A 20,253-nucleotide genomic window follows, 5' to 3' on the forward strand; every position below is an offset into this window, starting at 1 on the left:
TTTACGCTGAGAGCGTGTGGTCACCATAGTTGGTGTGGTTGGTTCAACAGGTAAGAGAGCGGCGGCTTTTGCTTGCATATCCGCAAATGCGTTGCCAACAGTCTGTGGTCTGGTCCTAGGACCGTGCGCCTTAACTTTGATAATGGCCACCTGAGTAGGTAATTTGATCAAGTCCATGAGGGTTTTATCAGCTTCAGCATTTTTCACTGGGGTTCCGGCAGTAGTAATAAACCCTCGATTGGCCCATAAAGCCCCAAAATCGTGAGCAATACCAAATGCATACCGTGAGTCCGTGTATACACTGCGTTCCAAATTATTATGCAAATTGGATTTAAGTGTCATAAAGATGTAATTTTTTGTTTTTCAAATAAACTCATAGATGGTATTGGGTATCAGGGCTCTTTGGATCACTGAAATCAATCTCAAACGCCTGTGATAATTAGTTTACCAGGTGAGCCCAATTAAAGGAAAACTACTTAAGAATGATGTTCCACATTATTAAGCAGGGCACAGGTTTCATGGAATTTAGGAAAGAAAAAGGACCTCTCTGTTGCTGAAAAGCATCAAATAGTGCAAAGCCTTGGTCAAGAGATGAAGACATTAGATATTTCCCAAAAATTTTAACATGACCATCGTACTGTTAAGAGATTTGTGGTTGATTCTGAGCACAGACATGTTTGTGCGGAGAAAGGCAGAATGAGGAAGGTTTCTGCCAGGCAAGTTCATCGGATTAAGAGAGCAGCTGCTAAAAAGCCATTACAAACCAGCAAACAGATATTTAAAGCTGCTGGTGCCTCTGGAGTCCCTCGAACCTCATGGTGTAGGATCCTTCAAAGGCTTGCTGTGGTGCATAAACCTACTATTCGGCCACCCCTAAACAGTGTTCACAAGCAGAAATTGTAGCAGTATGTCCAGACATACATGAAGACTATTTTTCATACAGTCTTTTTTACTGATGAGTGTCGAGCAACCCTGGATGGTCCAGATGGATGGAGTAGTGGATGGTTGGTGGATGGCCACTATGTCCCAACAAGGCTGCGACTTCAGCAAGGAGGAGGAGTCATGTTTTGGGCCGGAATCATGGGGAAACAGCTGATGGGGCCCTTTAAGGTTCCTGAAGGTGTGAAAATGACCTCTGCAAAGTACTGTATATAGAGTTTCTGACTGACAGTTGTCTTCCATGGTATAAAAAGCAGAAACGTGCCTTCAGGAGCAAAATCCTCTTCATGCATGACAATGCACCATCTCATGCTGCAAAGAATACCTCTGAGTCATTGACTGCTATAGGCATAAAAGGAGATAAACTCATGGTGTGGCCACCATCTTCCCCTGACCTCAACCCTATAGAGAACCTTTGGAGTATCATCAAGCAAAAGATCTATGAGGGTGGGAGGCCGGTCACATCAAAACAGCAGCTCTGGGGGCGATTCTGACTTCATGCAAAGAAATACAAGCAGAACCTCTCCAAAAACTCACAAGTTCAATGGATGCAAGAATTGTAAAGGTGACGTCACAGAAGGGTTCCTATGATAGCATGTTACTTGGCCTGTTAGGATGTTTTGGAGTTAAATAGCTTTTTTGTTCAGTGAATGTGACCTCCTAATGCTGCAAATTCCACAAATGAACAATTTCAGTTCTTTAAAACAGATCAAATGTTTAGAAATTCTACTGTGCCTAATAATTTGGAACAGTGCAATTTGAGTTTTTATTCATTTTGGAGATTATACTGTTATTATTGGGAGGTTTCTTCAATAAAATTTGATGTATACTCTAACGGGTGATGACTTTTATTAGACTGACTGTCATTTGTACCGACTATTTAGGAAAATCAGAGAAAAATATCATTTGCATAATAATTTGGAACACAGTGTATATTAGCCCGTCTGTTCTTGGCCAAAGTACATGCAGTAGATAGAGCCTGAAGTTCGGCTTCTTGTGCGGACTGTGAGGGCGGGAGCGCAGCTGCGTGCACTACAGTGTCCTCTGTGGTAACAGCGTATTCCGTGTGGAATCTACCAAACTCGTCAGCATATCTTGAACCGTCCGTGTATAACACCAGATCGGGATTTGGGAGTGGATTCTCACTGACATTTGGTGGAGTAGCTGTTTCTTCAGTCAGAAGTTGGGAACCATCATGTTGGAGGTAATCCTCATCACTGCCATCTTTCCTTATAGTTCATTATACCGTCTTTCAAGGCGTTGTAAAGGGGTTGCATTATGCGGGATGCATCCGGTATCCACTGACAACAATAAGTGCGTAAGAAAACGCTGGAGTTCAGTTTAATCTTTTGGGAATGGAAGGGAGCTGACAGCTATTTTTCTTTCTTCTGCGAGGTGTCTGGCACCCTGAAGGAGACAGTGACCCAAGAGCATCACTTGACCAAGGCAGAACGGAAGTCTCGAGGCCGAAACCTGACAGTTCAGTGCTGCAAGTTACTTAAGGAGGCTAACAATGGCAGCAATGGCAAAAGACACCTGCTCATATTTTTTTTGAAAACTGGTTGGGACTGTTTTGGACCCCTTGTGGCATAACTGTCCATATTAACTGTTGTTGGCACAATGGTAGGGGTTGGAGCAGCTGCTGGCTGCTAGCTTGTTTTTTTTTTTGTTTCTTTCTCTGCTGAACAGAGCGGGTTAAAGTCTTCTGAAAACTTTTTTTTTTTCATTTTTCCTCTGGATCGGGTGAACGGGGATTGAGGCTGGCTGCGGATGATAATAGGTACCGTCAGCATTCAACAAAGGAAAGGTGGGGGCTGCAATACCCGGTCTTCTTGTGCCACCATTATAACAGACCTCTCTCCACTGAGGATTAGTAACTACACATACAGCACAGATCCACCCAGATCTTTGAACAAATTATTAAACAACATGTATGTCAGTACCTGGATAAGAATGAAGTGATTAAACAGAGTCAGCATGGGTTTGTATCTAATAAGTCATGTCAGACTAACTTAATTTTCTTCTATGACGGAATCACTGATTGGGTGGATCAAGGAAATGCTGTAGATATAGTATATCTTGACTTCAGCAAAGCATTTGACAAAGTATCTCATACAATCCTTATTGAAAAAATGACTAAGTATGGAATGGACAAGGCAACTGTTAGGTGGATTCAAAACTGGCTTAGTGATCGGACCCAAAGAGTGGTCGTAAATGGCTGCACATCCAGTTGGAAGAATGTCTCAAGAGGGGTACCACAGGGCTCTGTCCTGGGCCCTGTATTGTTCAACATCTTTATCAACGATTTAGACGAAGGAATTGAGGGTAAACTGATTAAATTTGCTGATGACACAAAGCTAGGAGGGATAGCTAATACTAGAGAAGAGAGAGAGGATTCAAAAAGATATAAATAAACTGGAGAAGTGGGCAGCAACTAACAATGGTTTTTAACAAGGAAAAATGCAAAGTACTACATCTGGGCAATAAAAATGAAAAAAGCATATACAGAATGGGAGGAATAGGGCTAAGCAACAGCACATGTGAAAAAGACTTGGGTATACTAATAGATCACAGACTGAATATGAGTCAACAGTGTGATGCAGCAGCAAAAAAGGCAAATGCAATTCTAGGATGTATTAACAGAAGCATACAGTCTAGATCACGTGAAGTCATTATTTCCCTCTACTCCTCTTTGGTCAGACCTCATCTGGAATATTGTGTCCAGTTTTGGGCACCACATTTTAAAAAAGACATCAATAAACTGGAGCAAGTTCAGAAAAGAGCGACCAGAATGGTGACCGGTCTGCAAACCCTGTCTTATGAGGAAAGGTTGCAAGATTTGGGAATGTTTAGTTTGCAAAACAGAAGACTGAGAGGAGACTTATTAGCTGTCTACAAATATCTCAAGGGCTGTCACATTGTAGAAGGATCAACTTTATTCTCATTTGCACAAGGAAAGACTAGAAGCAATGGGATGAAACTGAATGGGAGGAGACACAGATTAGATATGAGAAAAAACTTTTTGACAGTTAGAGTGATCAATGAGTGGAACAGGCTGCCACGAGAAGTGGTGAGTTCTCCTTCAATGGAAGTCTTCAAACAGAGGCTGGACAGACATCTGACTGGGATGATTTAGCGAATCCTGCTTTGAGCAGGGGGTTGGACCAGATGGCCCAGGAGGTCCCTTCCAACTTTACGATTCTATGATAGGGTGGGGGCATACTGAGTTTCGGTAGTCCAGGATACATCGGTGCCTTAGGGTTAAGGGGCACAGAGCTTACAGTCGGGAGGAGAGGCTTGATTTCCTGGGGAGGGACCTTATCATCTAGCAGGGAAACTTCTTCTTTCAAATCATCACTTTTAACTATTTGCCTGACACATTAGTATCAATCTTAGTTCTTTCTTAACCAATCACTTCCTCACACCACAGTCACTTGCTTGAACCACAATACATCCCGTCCCTGTCATAATAGACAATTTTTCCTTCTTCAACATAGCAGTAACAGAAACAATCAGAATTCACTTTCTCTGTTCTTCCTAACACCTTTGTCACACAATGTGCCAAGCCACAAAATTCTTATTTTCCTTCCACGGATTCTCTCATTTACAGCTAAATATCCTTACTTCAGTTGTGCACAATACTGGAGCGGCCGTCTCAGTTTGTTCCACCGGGTCAACCCCCTCTGGGAAGCCCAAAATTCGCGGTACTCAGTGAAAGGAGGAGGGCGTCTCAGACTATCCCTCCGGACACCTCTGGTTATATATATATATATATTATATATATATATATATATATATATATATATATGTATATATATATATATCTGAGTTACGTATCCTACCCATCTTCGATCACATCACCACCCCCAATACTAATAATGATCGGGAATTTCAGGATATTTTCACTATAAAGAGAGTCACAATCACTGGTCAATCCGGGGTGTCCGTCCCTTATGAGGTACGGTTCGAGCACTGGGCCCCCAACGGGACTACACCTCTATATGATTCCACCCATGAATCACCCCACCAGGGGACAAACCTCAGATCCTCTTTGCAGCAACAAGCACAGGAAAACCACACCAATGGTCAGTCTGAACAGTTTAACTGCCAACTTACCGTGGTTGCCGTCGGGGGTGATCAGTCCCAATTTTCCAGCACCTGTGTCCGCTCCGTGGGTCCTTTGTCTTGTTGTCCTCCGGGGGCAGAGGCGTCCCTGTTCGGGGGCCCCCCGTTGGGCGCCAAGCTGTCGAGGGAGCTATTTAGGGAGGGCTAAATTAACCCTTCACGGTTGATCCAGTGATTTCCTAATTAATTCACAGGGCGTTGCTAGCAACTGGGAATGACCACACGGAGACGGGGGGGTCTCTGTACGGGAGGATCCAGGCAGATCACTGAGCCCTTTTACTGAATCTCACATTACATAGCATTCTGCTTAATTATGCAAAGTATACAGCTACCTATAGAATCGTAATACATTTAAGCCAATAGTATTTCAAAAAAATCGGAATATGTCCCTAGCTGCGTGACGTAGAATATAGAACAATAGCACATTCTTTTAGGGTCTCATCTCATATCTTGTACAAGCTGGAACAGTCTGGTTTCATAACAGCCGTGAACTTTCATCTAGTTAAGTTACAAAATTTAACTCGTAAACAACAAAATGGCGTCGCAAGCACAAAAATGGATCCCAGAGAACAAGATGTCCCGTACATCTGAATACTGTACTTCACATAAGCTCCAGACTGGACACATAATAGCCCTCTGCTCCTGTAAGCTCCAGACTGGACACATAATAGCCCCTCTGCTGCTGTAAGCTCCAGACTGGACACAATTGCCCTCTGCTCCTGTGAGCTCCAGACTGGACACATAATAGCCCTCTGCTCCTGTAAGCTTCAGACTGGACACATAATAGCCCTCTGCTCCTGTAAGCTCCAGACTGGACACATAATAGCCCCTCCGCTGCTGTAAGCTCCAGACTGGACACATAATTGCCCTCTGCTGCTGTAAGCTCCAGACTGGACACATAATAGCCCTCTGCTGCTGTAAGCTCCAGACTGGACACATAATAGCCCTCTGCTGTTGTAAGCTCCAGACTGGACACATAATAGCCCTCTGCTGCTGTAAGCTCCAGACTGGACACATAATAGCCTTCTGCTGCTGTAAGCTCCAGACTGGACACATAATAGCCCTCTGCTGCTGTAAGCTCCAGACTGGACACATAATAGCCCTCTGCTGTTGTAAGCTCCATACTGGACACATACAGTGCCTTGTGAAAGTATTTGGCCCCGTGGAACTTTTCAACCTTTTCCCACATATCATGCTTCAAACATAAAGATACGAAATGTTAATTTTTGGTGAAGAATCAACAAGTGGGACACAAATGTGAAGTTGAACGAAATTTATTGGTTATTTTTAAATTTTTGTGGAAAGTCAAAAACTGAAAAGTGGGGCGTGCAGTATTATTCGGCCCCTGTAACTTAATACTTTGTTGCGCCATCTTTTGCTGTGATTACAGCTGCAGTCGCTTGGGGTATGGCTCTATCAGTTTTGGACATCGAGAAACTGAAATTCTCGCCCATTCTTCCTTGGCAAACAGCTCGAGCTCAGTGAGGTTGGATGGAGATCGTTTGTAAACAGCAGTTTTCAGCTGTTTCCACAGATTCTCGATTGGATTCAGGTCTGGACTGTGACTTGGCCATTCTAACACCGGGATACGTTTATTTGTGAACCATTCCATTGTAGATTTTGCTTTATGTTTGGGATCATTGTCTTGTTGGAAGACAAATCTCCGTCCCGGTCTCAGGTCTTTTGCAGACTCCAACAGGTTTTCTTCAAGAATGGTCCTGTATTTGGCTCTATCCATCTTCCCATCAATTTTAACCATCTTCCCTGTCCCTGCTGAGGAAAAGCAGGCCCAAACCATGATGCTGCCACCACCATGTTTGACAGTGGGGATGGTGTGGTCAGGGTGATGAGCTGTGTTGCCTTTACGCCAAACATATCGTTTGGCATTGTTGCCAAAAAGTTTGATTTTGGATTCATCTGACCAGAGCACCTTCTTTCACATGTTTGGTGTGTCTCCCAGGTGGCTTGTTGCAAACTTTAAACGACACTTTTTATGGATATCTTTGAGAAATGGCTTTCTTCTTGCCACTCTTCCATAAAGGCCAGATTTGTGCAGTGTATGACTGATTGTTGTCCTATGGACAGACTGTCCCACCTCAGCTGTAGATCTCTGCAGTTCATCCAGAGTGATCATGGGCCTCTTGGCTGCATCTTTGATCAGTCTTCTCCTTGTTTGAGATGAAAGTTTAGAGGGATGACCGGGTCTTGGTACATTTGCAGTGGTATGATACTCCTTCCATTTCAATATGATTGTTTGCACAGTGCTCTTGGGATGTTTAAAGTTTTGGAAATCATTTTGTATCCAAATCCAGCTTTAAACTTTTCCATAACAGTATCACGGACCTGCCTGTTGTATTCCTTGGTCTTCATGATGCTCTCTGTGCTTCAAACAGAACCCTGAGACTATCACAGAGCAGGTGAATTTATACGGAGACTTGATTACACACAGGTGGATTATAGTTATCATGATTAGTCATTTAGGACAACATTGGATCATTCAGAGATCCACAATGAACTTCTGGAGTGAGTTTGCTGCACTGAAAGTAAAGGGGACGAATAATATTGCACGTCCCACTTTTCAGTTTTTGACTTTCCACAAAAATATAAAATAACCAATACATTTCATTCAACTTCACAATTGTGTCCCACTTGTTGTTGATTCTTCACCAAAAATTTACATTTGGTATCTTTATGTTTGAAGCATAAGTGGAAAAAGGTTGAAAAGTTCCAGGGGGCCGAATACTTTCGCAAGGCACTGTAATAGCCCTCTGCTGCTGTAAGCTCCAGACTGGACACATAATAGCCCTCTACCCCTGTAAGCTCCAGACTGGACACATAATAGCCCTCTTCTGCTGTAAGGCCAATACTTGGCACATAATAGCCCTCTGCTCCTGTAAGCTCCAGACTGGACACATAATTGCCCTCAGCTGCTGTAAGCTCCAGACTGGACACATAATAGCCCTCTGCTGTAAGCTCCAGACTGGACACATAATAGCCCTCTGCTGCTGTAAGCTCCAGACTGGACACGTAATAGCCCTCTGCTGCTGTAAGCTCCATACTAGACACATAATAACCCTCTGCTGCTGTAAGGCCAATACTTGGCACATAATAGCCCTCTGCTCCTGTAAGCTCCAGACTGGACACATAATTGCCCTCTGCTGCTGTAAGCTCCAGACTGGACACATAATAGCCCTCTGCTGCAGTAAGGCCAATACTTGGCACATAATAGCCCTCTGCTCCTGTAAGCTCCAGACTGGACACATAATAGCCCTCTGCTCCTGTAAGCTCCAGACTGGACACATTATAGCCCTCTGCTGCTGTAAGGTCAATACTTGGTACATAATAGCCCTCTGCTGCTGTAAGCTCTAGACTGGACACATAATAGCCCTCTGCTCCTGTAAGCTCCAGACTGGACACATAATAGCCCTCTGCTGCTGTAAGCTCCAGACTGGACACATAATAGCCCTCTGCTGCTGTAAGGTCAATACTTGGTACATAATAGCACTCTGCTCCTGTAAGCTCCAGACTGGACACATAATACCCCTCTGCTCCTGTAAGCTCCAGACTGGACACATAATAGCCCTCTGCTCCTGTAAGCGCCAGACTGGACACATAATAGCCCTCTGCTGCTGTAAGCTGCAGATTGGACACATAATAGCCCTCTGCTGCTGTAAGGCCAATACTTGGCACATAATAGCCCTCTGCTCCTGTAAGCTCCAGACTGGACACATAATAGCCCTCTGCTGTTGTAAGCTCCAGACTGGGCACATAATAGCCCCTCTGCTGCTGTAAGCTCCAGACTGGGCACATAATAGCCCTCTGCTGCTGTAAGGCCAATACTTGGCACATAATAGCCCTCTGCTGCTGTAAGCTCCAGACTGGGCACATAATAGCCCTCTGCTGCTGTAAGCTGCAGATTGGACACATAATAGCCCTCTGCTGCTGTAAGGCCAATACTTGGCACATAATAGCCCTCTGCTCCTGTAAGCTCCAGACTGGACACATAATAGCCCTCTGCTGTTGTAAGCTCCAGACTGGGCACATAATAGCCCCTCTGCTGCTGTAAGCTCCAGACTGGGCACATAATAGCCCTCTGCTGCTGTAAGGCCAATACTTGGCACATAATAGCCCTCTGCTGCTGTAAGCTCCAGACTGGGCACATAATAGCCCTCTGCTGCCCCTCCTGGAGAGTGTTGAGCAGTGCTATCACAAACATTTACATAGATGCTTTAGAAACCATTGTTGTATAAAATTACACATTTTTTTTCAGGTGTGTCAAAAGCCATTCTAGATGCTGCCGGACTGAGAGTTCAATCAGATGCCAAAATATTAGGTAAAATTCTATAACTTACATTTACTGTGGATTTTTCGAAATACGCTTCTCACTCTTTAGACTGATACACAAGGTTGTGATTTGGAATTCACTAAAAACATTTACTATCCTGCTTGTGGGGTTGGGGGCATCATGTGACATATTGAGAAGACCCCTAGAATCTCCACTGCAGCCCGATGATCATGGCCTCCAGGACTGAGGGATCTGTGATACCTTCACTACTGCATTGAGGAGTCGCTTTATCCCGTGGAGTGGCGCAACCAATACCTTACATATACTGTTTTTTGTGCACTTTTTATATTTTTTTCAGGGTGCAGTTGGGCCCAAATGGTTCTGCTAACTGTGGCCTCTGTTCATATGGTGTTACTAAGAGGCTGTGAACCAGAAGCCCTGCATTCCGTGTGAACACTGCCACATGCGGATTATTTTTCTGCACTGGTGTGCCACATGGCCAATCCCCGATTGTAGGCTGGCTGTCTCATTTGGAATTATTGCACCTGTGCAGCTGCCATTGTACTTGGGTCCGCTGCACCCTGGTGAGTGCAGATGTATTGAGGCCTGTCTGGTTTTCTCTGTTAGTCTTAGGCCTCTTTCACACTTCCGTCTGTCACCATCAGTCAAAATCTGCCGTTTTGCAAAAAAAACGGATCCGCCATTTTTCTTGGCGGATCCGTTTTTCTTCCCATTGACTTGCATTATCAGCGGATCTTGATGGATGGTCATCCGTTAGATCCGTTTTTTCACGGATCCGCCAAAGTTTTGTGGCGTCCGCTGACATGTGAGGACGAACAATGAAACGTTTTTTTGACTGGCCGAATGTGGAAATCCGCATTTGTCACTGCGCATGCCCGGAAGAATTGCCTTTGGCGGCAGTTTAACCCTAAATCCCGTTTTAGCGGCTGAAGAATTTCTCTCTCTCTCAGCCCTACATGTAAATCACGCTACGAGGGCTCACGCTACCTGTAGGGCAGAAGAATCACGCTACGCGTAGGGTGGAGAGATCACGCTACGTGTAGGACGGAGGGATCACGCTACGCGTAGGGCGGAGAGATCACGCTACGCGTAGGGCGGAGAGATCACGCTACGCGTAGGGCGGAGAGATCACGCTACGCGTAGGGCGGAGAGATCACGCTATGTATAGGGCGGAGGGATCACACTACGCGTAGGGCGGAGGGATCACTCTACGTGTAGGGCGGAGGGATCACGCTATGTGTAGGGCGGAGGGATCACGCTACGTGTATAGCGGAGAGATCACGCTACATTTAGGGCTGAGAGATCACGGTACGTGTAGGGCGGAGGGATCACTTTACGTGTAGGGCAAAGGGCGAAGAGATCACGCTACACGTAGGGCGGAGAGATCACGCTACGTGTATAGCGGAGAGATCATGCTACGCAGAGGGCTGACGCTACGTGTAGGGCGGAGGGCTCACGCTACGTGTAGGGCGGAGGGCTCACGCTACGTGTAGGGCGGAGGGCTCACGCTACGTGTAGGGCGGAGGGGTCACTCTACGTGTAGGGCGGAGGGCTCACGCTACGTGTAGGGCGGAGAGATCACGCTACGTGTAGAGCGGAGAGATCACACTACGCGGAGGGCTGACGCTACGTGTAGGGCTGACGCTACGTGTAGGGCGGAGGGCTGACGCTACGTGTAGGGCGGAGGGCTGACGCTACGTGTAGGGCGGAGGGATCACGCTACGTGTAGGGCGGAGGGATCACGCTACGTGTAGGGTAGAGGAATCACGCTATTCTTAGGGATCACGCTACGCTTAGGGCAGATGGATCTTTGTGCATCTTCTGATGATGACCCATGGATTACTTTTTCTTGGTTTCCGCTTTCTTGACTCTTCTCAGGGTCTCAGCCCCACAAGGGTTACATCCTCACAGACTCGGGGAATCTTGCTGGGAGTAGATGGATCCTCCATGTGTCAGGGCCAACGCAACCAGCAGACATCAAGAAGATCGTCCTGTCCTGTCTGCAGGAGAGCGAGGCGCAGCAGGCGGCCAGCGTGGCCTTCCCGGCTCTTGGGACAGGTATGGCATCATGTGGGCGCTGACTGGTGTCCAGGCCATCATGGCAGCAGTGGAGCTTCGGCTGTCGGGCACGTGCCCTCCGGCGTGGGGTCTCATATACCAGTGTTCTGCTCATTGCTCTGCATAACGGCTCTACACTCCGGCCGTAGAATCCCTTGGGGGTCGCTGCGCCCCCTATAGGATTTTTACATATATAGGACCCTTGTGTTGGGTTGTGTATGACGTGTGCACGCTCCGCTCCTGCTTCACCATACTCCCAGAGACGCGGACATAACGTGCGATCACGCGTTGTGGGCCGCGGAGTCTCACCTCTGACTTTCTGTGGTTCCAGGGGCAGGTGGACTGGCGGCAGCGGTGGTGGGCGATGCCATTCTAGGCACGGTGATGGATTTCATCAGCTCCGGGTCAGCAAGGTCCATCCAGACGGTGACGGTGGTGATATTCCAGCAGCACATGCTGAACGACTTCTACCTGAGCATGAAGAAGAAGGAGGGGACGGCGCTGACCTCGCCAAAGTCCTTTATTAGTAGACTAACCGGTGAGTACGGATTGTGGGGTGTGGGGGGACGACCTGCACTTCATAGTCACAGGGTGCACAGGTCCATGGTCTGGAGATGCAGTAAAGCAAGACGCTGCACAGATTATGAGGGGGCACTTACTTTATGGACATTCTGTTAATAACAAATTCATTACAAATCGTCCTGTTCAGGCAGAAGCCCAGATCCTGTGTAATATAGGAGAGGCCTCCATCCCGTGTAATATAGGAGAGGCCTCCATCCCGTGTAATATAGGACAGGCCTCCATCCCGTGTAATATAGGACAGGACTCCATCCCGTGTAATATAGGAGGTCTCCATCCCGTGTAATATAGGAGAGTAATATAGGAGAGATCTCCATCCCGTCTAATATAGGAGAGATCTCCATTCCGTGTAATATAGGAGAGGTCTCCATCCCGTGTAATATAGAAGAGATCTCCATCCCGTGTAATATAGGAGAGGTCTCCATCCCGTGTAATATAGCAGAGATCTCCATCCCGTGTAATATAGGAGTTGTAATATGGGTGAGATCTCCATCACGTCTAATATAGGAGAGATCTCCATTCCGTGTAATATAGGAGAGGTCTCCATCCCGTGTAATATAGAAGAGATCTCCATCCCGTGTAATATAGGAGAGGTCTCCATCCCGTGTAATATAGCAGAGATCTCCATCCCGTGTAATATAGGAGAGGTCTCCATCCCGTGTAATATAGCAGAGATCTCCATCCCGTGTAATATAGGAGTTGTAATATGGGTGAGATCTCCATCACGTCTAATATAGGAGAGATCTCCATCCCGTGTAATATAGGAGAGATCTCCATTCCGTGTAATATAGGAGAGGTCTCCATCCCGTGTAATATAGAAGAGATCTCCATCCCGTGTAATATAGGAGAGGTCTCCATCCCGTGTAATATAGCAGAGATCTCCATCCCGTGTAATATAGGAGTTGTAATATGGGTGAGATCTCCATCACGTCTAATATAGGAGAGATCTCCATCCCGTGTAATATAGGAGAGGCCTCCATCCCGTGTAATATAGAAGAGATCTCCATCCCGTGTAATATAAGAGAGGCCTCCATCCCGTGTAATATAAGAGAATAATATAGGAGAGATCTCCATCCTGTCTAATATAGGAGAGATCTCCATCCTGTCTAATATAGGAGAGATCTCCATCCCGTGTAATATAGGAGAGGCCTCCATCCCGTGTAATATAGGAGAGGCCTCCATCCCGTGTAATATAGGAGAGGCCTCCATCCCGTGTAATATAGGAGAGGCCTCCATCCCGTGTAATATAGGAGAGGCCTCCATCCCGTGTAATATAGGAGAGGCCTCCATCCCGTGTAATATAGGAGAGATCTCCATCCCGTGTAATATAGGAGAGGCCTCCATCCCGCGTAATATAGGAGAGGCCTCCATCCCGCGTAATATAGGAGAGGCCTCCATCCCGCGTAATATAGGAGAGGCCTCCATCCCGTGTAATATAGGAGAGGTCTCCATCCCGTGTAATATAGAAGAGATCTCCATCCCGTGTAATATAGGAGAGGTCTCCATCCCGTGTAATATAGCAGAGATCTCCATCCCGTGTAATATAGGAGTTGTAATATGGGTGAGATCTCCATCACGTCTAATATAGGAGAGATCTCCATCCCGTGTAAATAGGAGAGGCCTCCATCCCGTGTAATATAGAAGAGATCTCCATCCCGTGTAATATAGGAGAGATCTCCATCCCGTGTAATATAGGAGAATAATATAGGAGAGATCTCCATCCTGTCTAATATAGGAGAGATCTCCATCCCGTGTAATATAGGAGAGGCCTCCATCCCGTGTAATATAGGAGAGATCTCCATCCCGTGTAATATAAGAGAGGCCTCCATCCCGTGTAATATAAGAGAATAATATAGGAGAGATCTCCATCCTGTCTAATATAGGAGAGATCTCCATCCCGTGTAATATAGGAGAGATCTCCATCCCGTGTAATATAGGAGAGGCCTCCATCCCGTGTAATATAGGAGAGGCCTCCATCCCGTGTAATATAGGAGAGGCCTCCATCCCGTGTAATATAGGAGAGGCCTCCATCCCGTGTAATATAGGAGAGGCCTCCATCCCGTGTAATATAGGAGAGGTCTCCATCCCGTGTAATATAGGAGAGGTCTCCATCCCGTGTAATATAGGAGAGGCCTCCATCCCGTGTAATATAGGAGAGGCCTCCATCCCGTGTAATATAGGAGAGGCCTCCATCCCGTGTAATATAGGAGAGATCTCCATCCCGTGTAATATAAGAGAGGCCTCCATCCCGTGTAATATAAGAGAATAATATAGGAGAGATCTCCATCCTGTCTAATATAGGAGAGATCTCCATCCTGTCTAATATAGGAGAGATCTCCATCCCGTGTAATATAGGAGAGGCCTCCATCCCGTGTAATATAGGAGAGGCCTCCATCCCGTGTAATATAGGAGAGGCCTCCATCCCGTGTAGTATAGGAGAGGCCTCCATCCCGTGTAATATAGGAGAGGCCTCCATCCCGTGTAATATAGGAGAGGTCTCCATCCCGTGTAATATAGGAGAGGCCTCCATCCCGTGTAATATAGGAGAGGCCTCCATCCCGTGTAATATAGGAGAGGCCTCCATTCGTGTAATATAGGAGAGGCCTCCATCCCGTGTAATATAGGAGAGATCTCCATCCCGTGTAATATAGGAGAGGCCTCCATCCCGCGTAATATAGGAGAGGCCTCCATCCCGCGTAATATAGGAGAGGCCTCCATCCCGCGTAATATAGGAGAGGCCTCCATCCCGTGTAATATAGGAGAGGGCTCCATCCCGTGTAATATAGGAGAGGGCTCCATCCCGTGTAATATAGCAGAGAGGCCGCCATCCCGTGTAATAAAGGAGGGTAATATAGGAGAGATCTCCATCCCGTCTAATATAGGAGAGATCTCCATTCCGTGTAATATAGGAGAGGTCTCCATCCCGTGTAATATAGAAGAGATCTCCATCCCGTGTAATATAGGAGAGATCTCCATCCCGTGTAATATAGCAGAGATCTCCATCCCGTGTAATATAGGAGTTGTAATATAGGTGAGATCTCCATCATGTCTAATATAGGAGAGATCTCCATCCCGTGTAATATAGGAGAGGCCTCCATCCCGTGTAATATAGAAGAGATCTCCATCCCGTGTAATATAGGAGAGATCTCCATCCCGTGTAATATAGGAGAATAATATAGGAGAGATCTCCATCCCGTGTAGTATAGGAGAGGCCTACCATCCCGTGTAATATAGGAGAGGCCTCCATCCTGTGTAATATAGGAGAGGCCTCCATCCCGTGTAATATAGGAGAGGCCTCCATCCCTTCTAATATAGGAGAGGCCTCCATCCCGTCTAATATAGGAGAGGCCTCCATCCCGTCTAATATAGGAGAGGCCTCCATCCCGTCTAATATAGGAGAGGCCTCCATCCCGTGTAATATAGGAGAGTAATATAGGCGAGATCTCCATCCCGTCTAATATAGGAGAGGCCTCCATCCCGTCTAATATAGGAGAGTAATATAGGCAAGATCTCCATCCCGTCTAATATAGGAGAGTAATATAGGCAAGATCTCCATCCCGTCTAATATAGGAGAGATCTCCATCCCGTCTAATATAGGAGAGTAATATAGGCGAGATCTCCATCTCGTCTAATATAGGAGAGGGCTCCATCCCGTGTAATATAGGAGAGACCTCCATCCCGTGTAATATAGGAGAGGCCTCCATCCCGTCTAATATAGGAGAGATCTCCATCCCGTGTAATATAGGAGAGTAATATAGGCGAGATCTCCATCCCGTCTAATATAGGAGAGATATCCATCCCGTCTAATATAGGAGAGGCCTCCATCCCGTGTAATATAGGAGAGGCCTCCATCCCGTGTAATATAGGAGAGGCCTCCATCCCGTGTAATATAGAAGAGGCCTCCATCCCGTGTAATATAGGAGAGGCCTCCATCCCGTGTAATATAGGAGAGATCTCCATCCCGTGTAATATAGGAGAGGCCTCCATCCCGCGTAATATAGGAGAGGCCTCCATCCCGTGTAATATAGGAGAGGCCTCCATCCCGTGTAATATAGGAGAGGGCTCCATCCCGTGTAATATAGGAGAGGCCTCCATCCTGTGTAATATAGGAGAGGCCTCCATCCCGTGTAATATAGGAGAGGCCTCCATCCCGTGTAATATAGGAGAGGCCTCCATCCCGTGTAATATAGGAGAGGCCTCCATCATGTGTATGTAAAACTTGGGGCTAACACACAATCTTGGTGGTAAAAATGTAAATTATTTTTCCTTCACTGCCCAATGGTGTAAGCGTTTGAGACCCACCTGTGGTGTCTATATAATCACTGCACCTCTAGATGAATTAATTGAGAAGTTTAGTTTGTAAAATGAGTTCACCTATAGGAGGTTTTCAGCAATATCTGCCCTGTAATATGGCGCCTCTTCCCTTCTGAGCTTTGCACTGTGACTCAAAAGTAGTATTCCCCCACATATGGGGTGTCGGTGAACTCACGAGAAATTGCACAACAAATTCTGGGGTCTATTTTCTCCTGATACCTATATGAAAATGCAAAATTTGAAGCTAAAAAAGATTTATCTGTGAAAAATTTGATTTTTTAATTTTTATTATTTTCACGGCTTAACGTTACAAACTTCTGTGAAGCCTCTGGGGGCTCAAGGTGCGCAATACACATCTAGATAAGGTCCCAAAATGGAGTCACTTGATGGGGATTCCCACTGATTAGGCACATCAGGGGCTCTCCAGACGCAACATGGCGTCCGATAATTATATCAGTAAATTTTGTTCAAAAAGTGAAATGGCGCTACTTCCCTTCCGAGCTCCGCTGTGCGCCCAAACAGTAGTTTTCCTCCACATATTGGGAATCGGCATACTCAAGAGAAATTGCACAACAAATTGTGTGGTCCATTTTCTCCTGATACCTTTGTGACAGTAAAAAAAAAATTAGCTCTAAAGGAAAATTTTTGTGAAAGAAAGTTAAATGTTAATTTTTTCCTTCCACATTGCTTTCATTCTCGTGAAGCACCTGAAGGGTTAATAAACCTCTTGAATGCGGTTTTGCACACCATGAGGGGTGCAGATTTTAGAATGGTGCCACTTTTGGGTATTTTCCGTCATGTACGCCCCTCAAAGTGACTTCTGTCATATTGACCCCCCAAACTCACTTCTAATGTGAGGTGGTCCCTAAAAAAATGGTTTTGCAAATTTTGTTGTAAAAATTAGAAATCGCTGGTCACCTTTTAACCCTATAACTTCCTAACAAAAAAAATTATGTTTCCAAAATTGTGCTGATGTAAAGTAGACCTGTGGGAAATGTTATTTATCAGCTATTTTGTGCGATATGACTCTCTGATTTAAGTGTACAAAATTAAGTTTGAAAATTGTGACATTTTCACCAAATTTCTGATTTTTTTTTCCCAAATAAACACAAGTTAGGCCTGTTTCACACATCCGTTTGTCACCAGTCGAAATCCACCGTTTTGCAAAAAAAAGGATCCGCCATTTTTGTTGGCGGATCAGTTTTTTCCCCCATTGACTTGCATTGTCGGCGGATTTTGACTGACGGTCGGCCGTTGCATCCGTATTTCTGCGGATCCGCCAACATTTTGTCGTCCACTGACATCCCTGGGACGGCAATGCAACGATTTTTTTGTGACCGGATCCGCATTTTTGCCATTTGCTGGAGAATTAACCCTAAATCCTGTTGTGGCTGCAATTCTCTCTCTCTCCTCGTCCCGCGATATATCCCGGCTCTCTCTCCTCGTCGTCCCGCGATATATCCCGGCTCTCTCTCCTCGTCGTCCCGCGATATATCCCGGCTCTCTCTCCTCGTCGTCCCGCGATATATCCCGGCTCTCTCTCCTCGTCGTCCCGCGATATATCCCGGCTCTCTCTCCTCGTCGTCCCGCGATATATCCCGGCTCTCTCTCCTCGTCGTCCCGCGATATATCCCGGCTCTCTCTCCTCGTCGTCCCGCGATATATCCCGGCTCTCTCTCCTCGTCGTCCCGCGATATATCCCGGCTCTCTCTCCTCGTCGTCCCGCGATATATCCCGGCTCTCATCTGCTACATTGTTTTTTCAGCGCGGCTCCTTTAACTTTCCCAGATCGGCAGATCCCGGCGCACCAACAGTCCGGTGGCTCCCGTTGGTATTTCGACGGCTACGGATCCGTTAGCCGCGTTTTTGGCGGATTACAACTGACAAGAAAAACGTAAGTGTGAAACAGGCCTTATATCAAAGAAATGTTCCCACTAACATGAAGCACAATATGTGACGAGAAAACAGTGTCAGAATCAGCGGGATCCATGGAAGTGTAGCCTCATAAAGGGACAGGGGTCAGAATTGTAAGAATTGGCCATTCAAAACGTGGCAGAAATAACGTAAAACAGGCAATGAATGAAGGAAAGAAAATCACAAATCAGACGACAGATCGGCCTCTGTGCTTCCAGTGTCCTCTCACAGCCTCCGCTTCTTGCACAGAGGCTCACCTGAGCCAATACGCCTCACAGCTGCACAGATCTCTCCTGTGCTGATAGTTTGCTACAGTGTGTCAGTCTGAACTGGATACAAATATTACCGACTCTCAGCTGAGAGAAGGATGAGGTCAGGATGCGGCCGGTGGCCGGCCCTTTAGTAGCGGTGAGGGTCTCGGTGAGACCCCGGCAGTGAGGATGGAAGGTTTCCTCACAATGGTGACCCTCTCTTCTCTTTCCATCTTCAGATCTTCTTCGGCTTCCGACCTTCCTGCGTCCTACGACCCAGAAGAAGCCGGTGCAGAAGCTGACGGCCTTCCAGCTCCTGGATAACCTGGATCCGGTGGTCTTCAGCCTGTGCTCCAACGACCAGGAGAAGATTGTGCGGACCAAGCAGTGGCTGCAGCAGCAGATAGAGCAGGAGCAGACGGAGACCACGCTGACGGACGAGAGCGTGGCTGAGCTGGAGGACGGCGACTACCAGAAGATACTCGCCCTCCAGAGAAAGTTCCAGGTGTCTGTCGTCTACCGACCGCCCGACCCCTCCATCCACATCTCCGGCCTCACCCGCGACGTTCTCTGCGTCAACAACGAGATCCAGAAAATTGTCAATTGTCTAAAGGACCGAAAAAGCCGGGAGCGCGCGGCGGAGCTGACCGCCAACCTGGTGGAGTGGAGGCACCAGCACGGAGCCAACATGGCCGTGTTCGAGGACATGGTGAACCTGGAGCTGGAGGAGGCAAGGAACGCGAATAAGAGCAGCGTCACCATCCAAAGCCGAAACCAGAAGATCACCATAGACCCAAGGAACCTGACAGCCACCGACAGCCATGGAAACCAGATCACCATCGAGCGGGTCCTGAAACATGGTAACGACATTTCACCACCGATCTTCGTGATCTCATCATCAGGGGCGGGGCTGGCGTATAAGGGATGTGGTCTCATATCAGTGATGTCACTGGTGGGGGAGCTGGAGTATAAGGGATGTGGTCTCATCATTATATCAGTGATGTCATCACCGGGGGCGGGGCTGGAATATAAGAGGTGTGGTCTCACCATTATATCAGTGATGTCATCACCGGGGGTGGGGCTGACAACCTCCTCTCACATGTATACATACAGGCAGGTTGTCAGCAGTGATAGATGAGGGGCGGGGCTGGAGTATAAGGGGTGTGGCCTCATCATTATATCAGTGATGCCATCACCGGGAGCGGGGCTGGAGTATAAGGGGTGTGGTCTCATGTTATCAGTGATGTCACCAGCAGGGGTGTGGTCTCCTGTCTGATGACGTCATTATCTCAGTGATGTCATCACCTGTGTGAGCGCTGTCTCGTTCACACACGGGAGCAGAGATCTCAGCGCTCCCTGTCCTGATCATGCAGATAATGGATACAATGTGTCCGCCGATTTCTGCTTCCATGGGATGATACATTGTAACAACTTCCCAGCTGGAGGTCAGAACTGTGATTGGACAGGAGGATGCTGTTGTTCGGAGCCAGGGTGATGGCAGCGGTGACACTGGGGCTAGACCGGTAGCAGAGACATTACCCGGCGCTGATCAGACTTTTTCTATTAGAGGAGACGTCTCTGAAGTTACCGGACCTCTGGCAGCCGATGAATTCCAGTCCGGTGATGGAGGTCGACGTCCCCGCCGGGTCCCCTGAATACTTACAGGTCCAGCAGCTGTTTGCACAATCATGTCGGAGCCAAATACTAAAGGTAAGAGGACGCCATGTGCAGCGGACGCCCACGATCCTGGGAACCCTCCCATCACAT

The 20,253-nt window shown here is 47.0% G+C and overlaps 1 protein-coding gene across 3 annotated transcripts in view; it reads left to right on the forward strand.

Moving 5' to 3' along the window:
- LOC141054986 (protein mono-ADP-ribosyltransferase PARP14-like) overlaps positions 1–20,253 on the forward strand; it is a 73,229-nt gene that overhangs the window by 48,033 nt on the left and 4,943 nt on the right. For all 3 annotated transcript variants that reach the window (XM_073551913.1, XM_073551912.1, XM_073551911.1), the window contains 5 exons: positions 9,335–9,397; positions 11,249–11,428; positions 11,760–11,966; positions 18,726–19,346; positions 20,054–20,196. In XM_073551913.1, the coding sequence (XP_073408014.1) occupies positions 9,335–9,397; positions 11,249–11,428; positions 11,760–11,966; positions 18,726–19,346; positions 20,054–20,196 (1,214 nt within the window). The remainder of the gene's footprint in view (positions 1–9,334; positions 9,398–11,248; positions 11,429–11,759; positions 11,967–18,725; positions 19,347–20,053; positions 20,197–20,253) is intronic.

This window comes from Dendrobates tinctorius, unplaced genomic scaffold, assembly GCF_039654945.1.
Source record: "Dendrobates tinctorius isolate UK_male_01 unplaced genomic scaffold, ASM3965494v1 ptg000182l, whole genome shotgun sequence".
Taxonomy (NCBI): domain Eukaryota; kingdom Metazoa; phylum Chordata; class Amphibia; order Anura; family Dendrobatidae; genus Dendrobates; species Dendrobates tinctorius.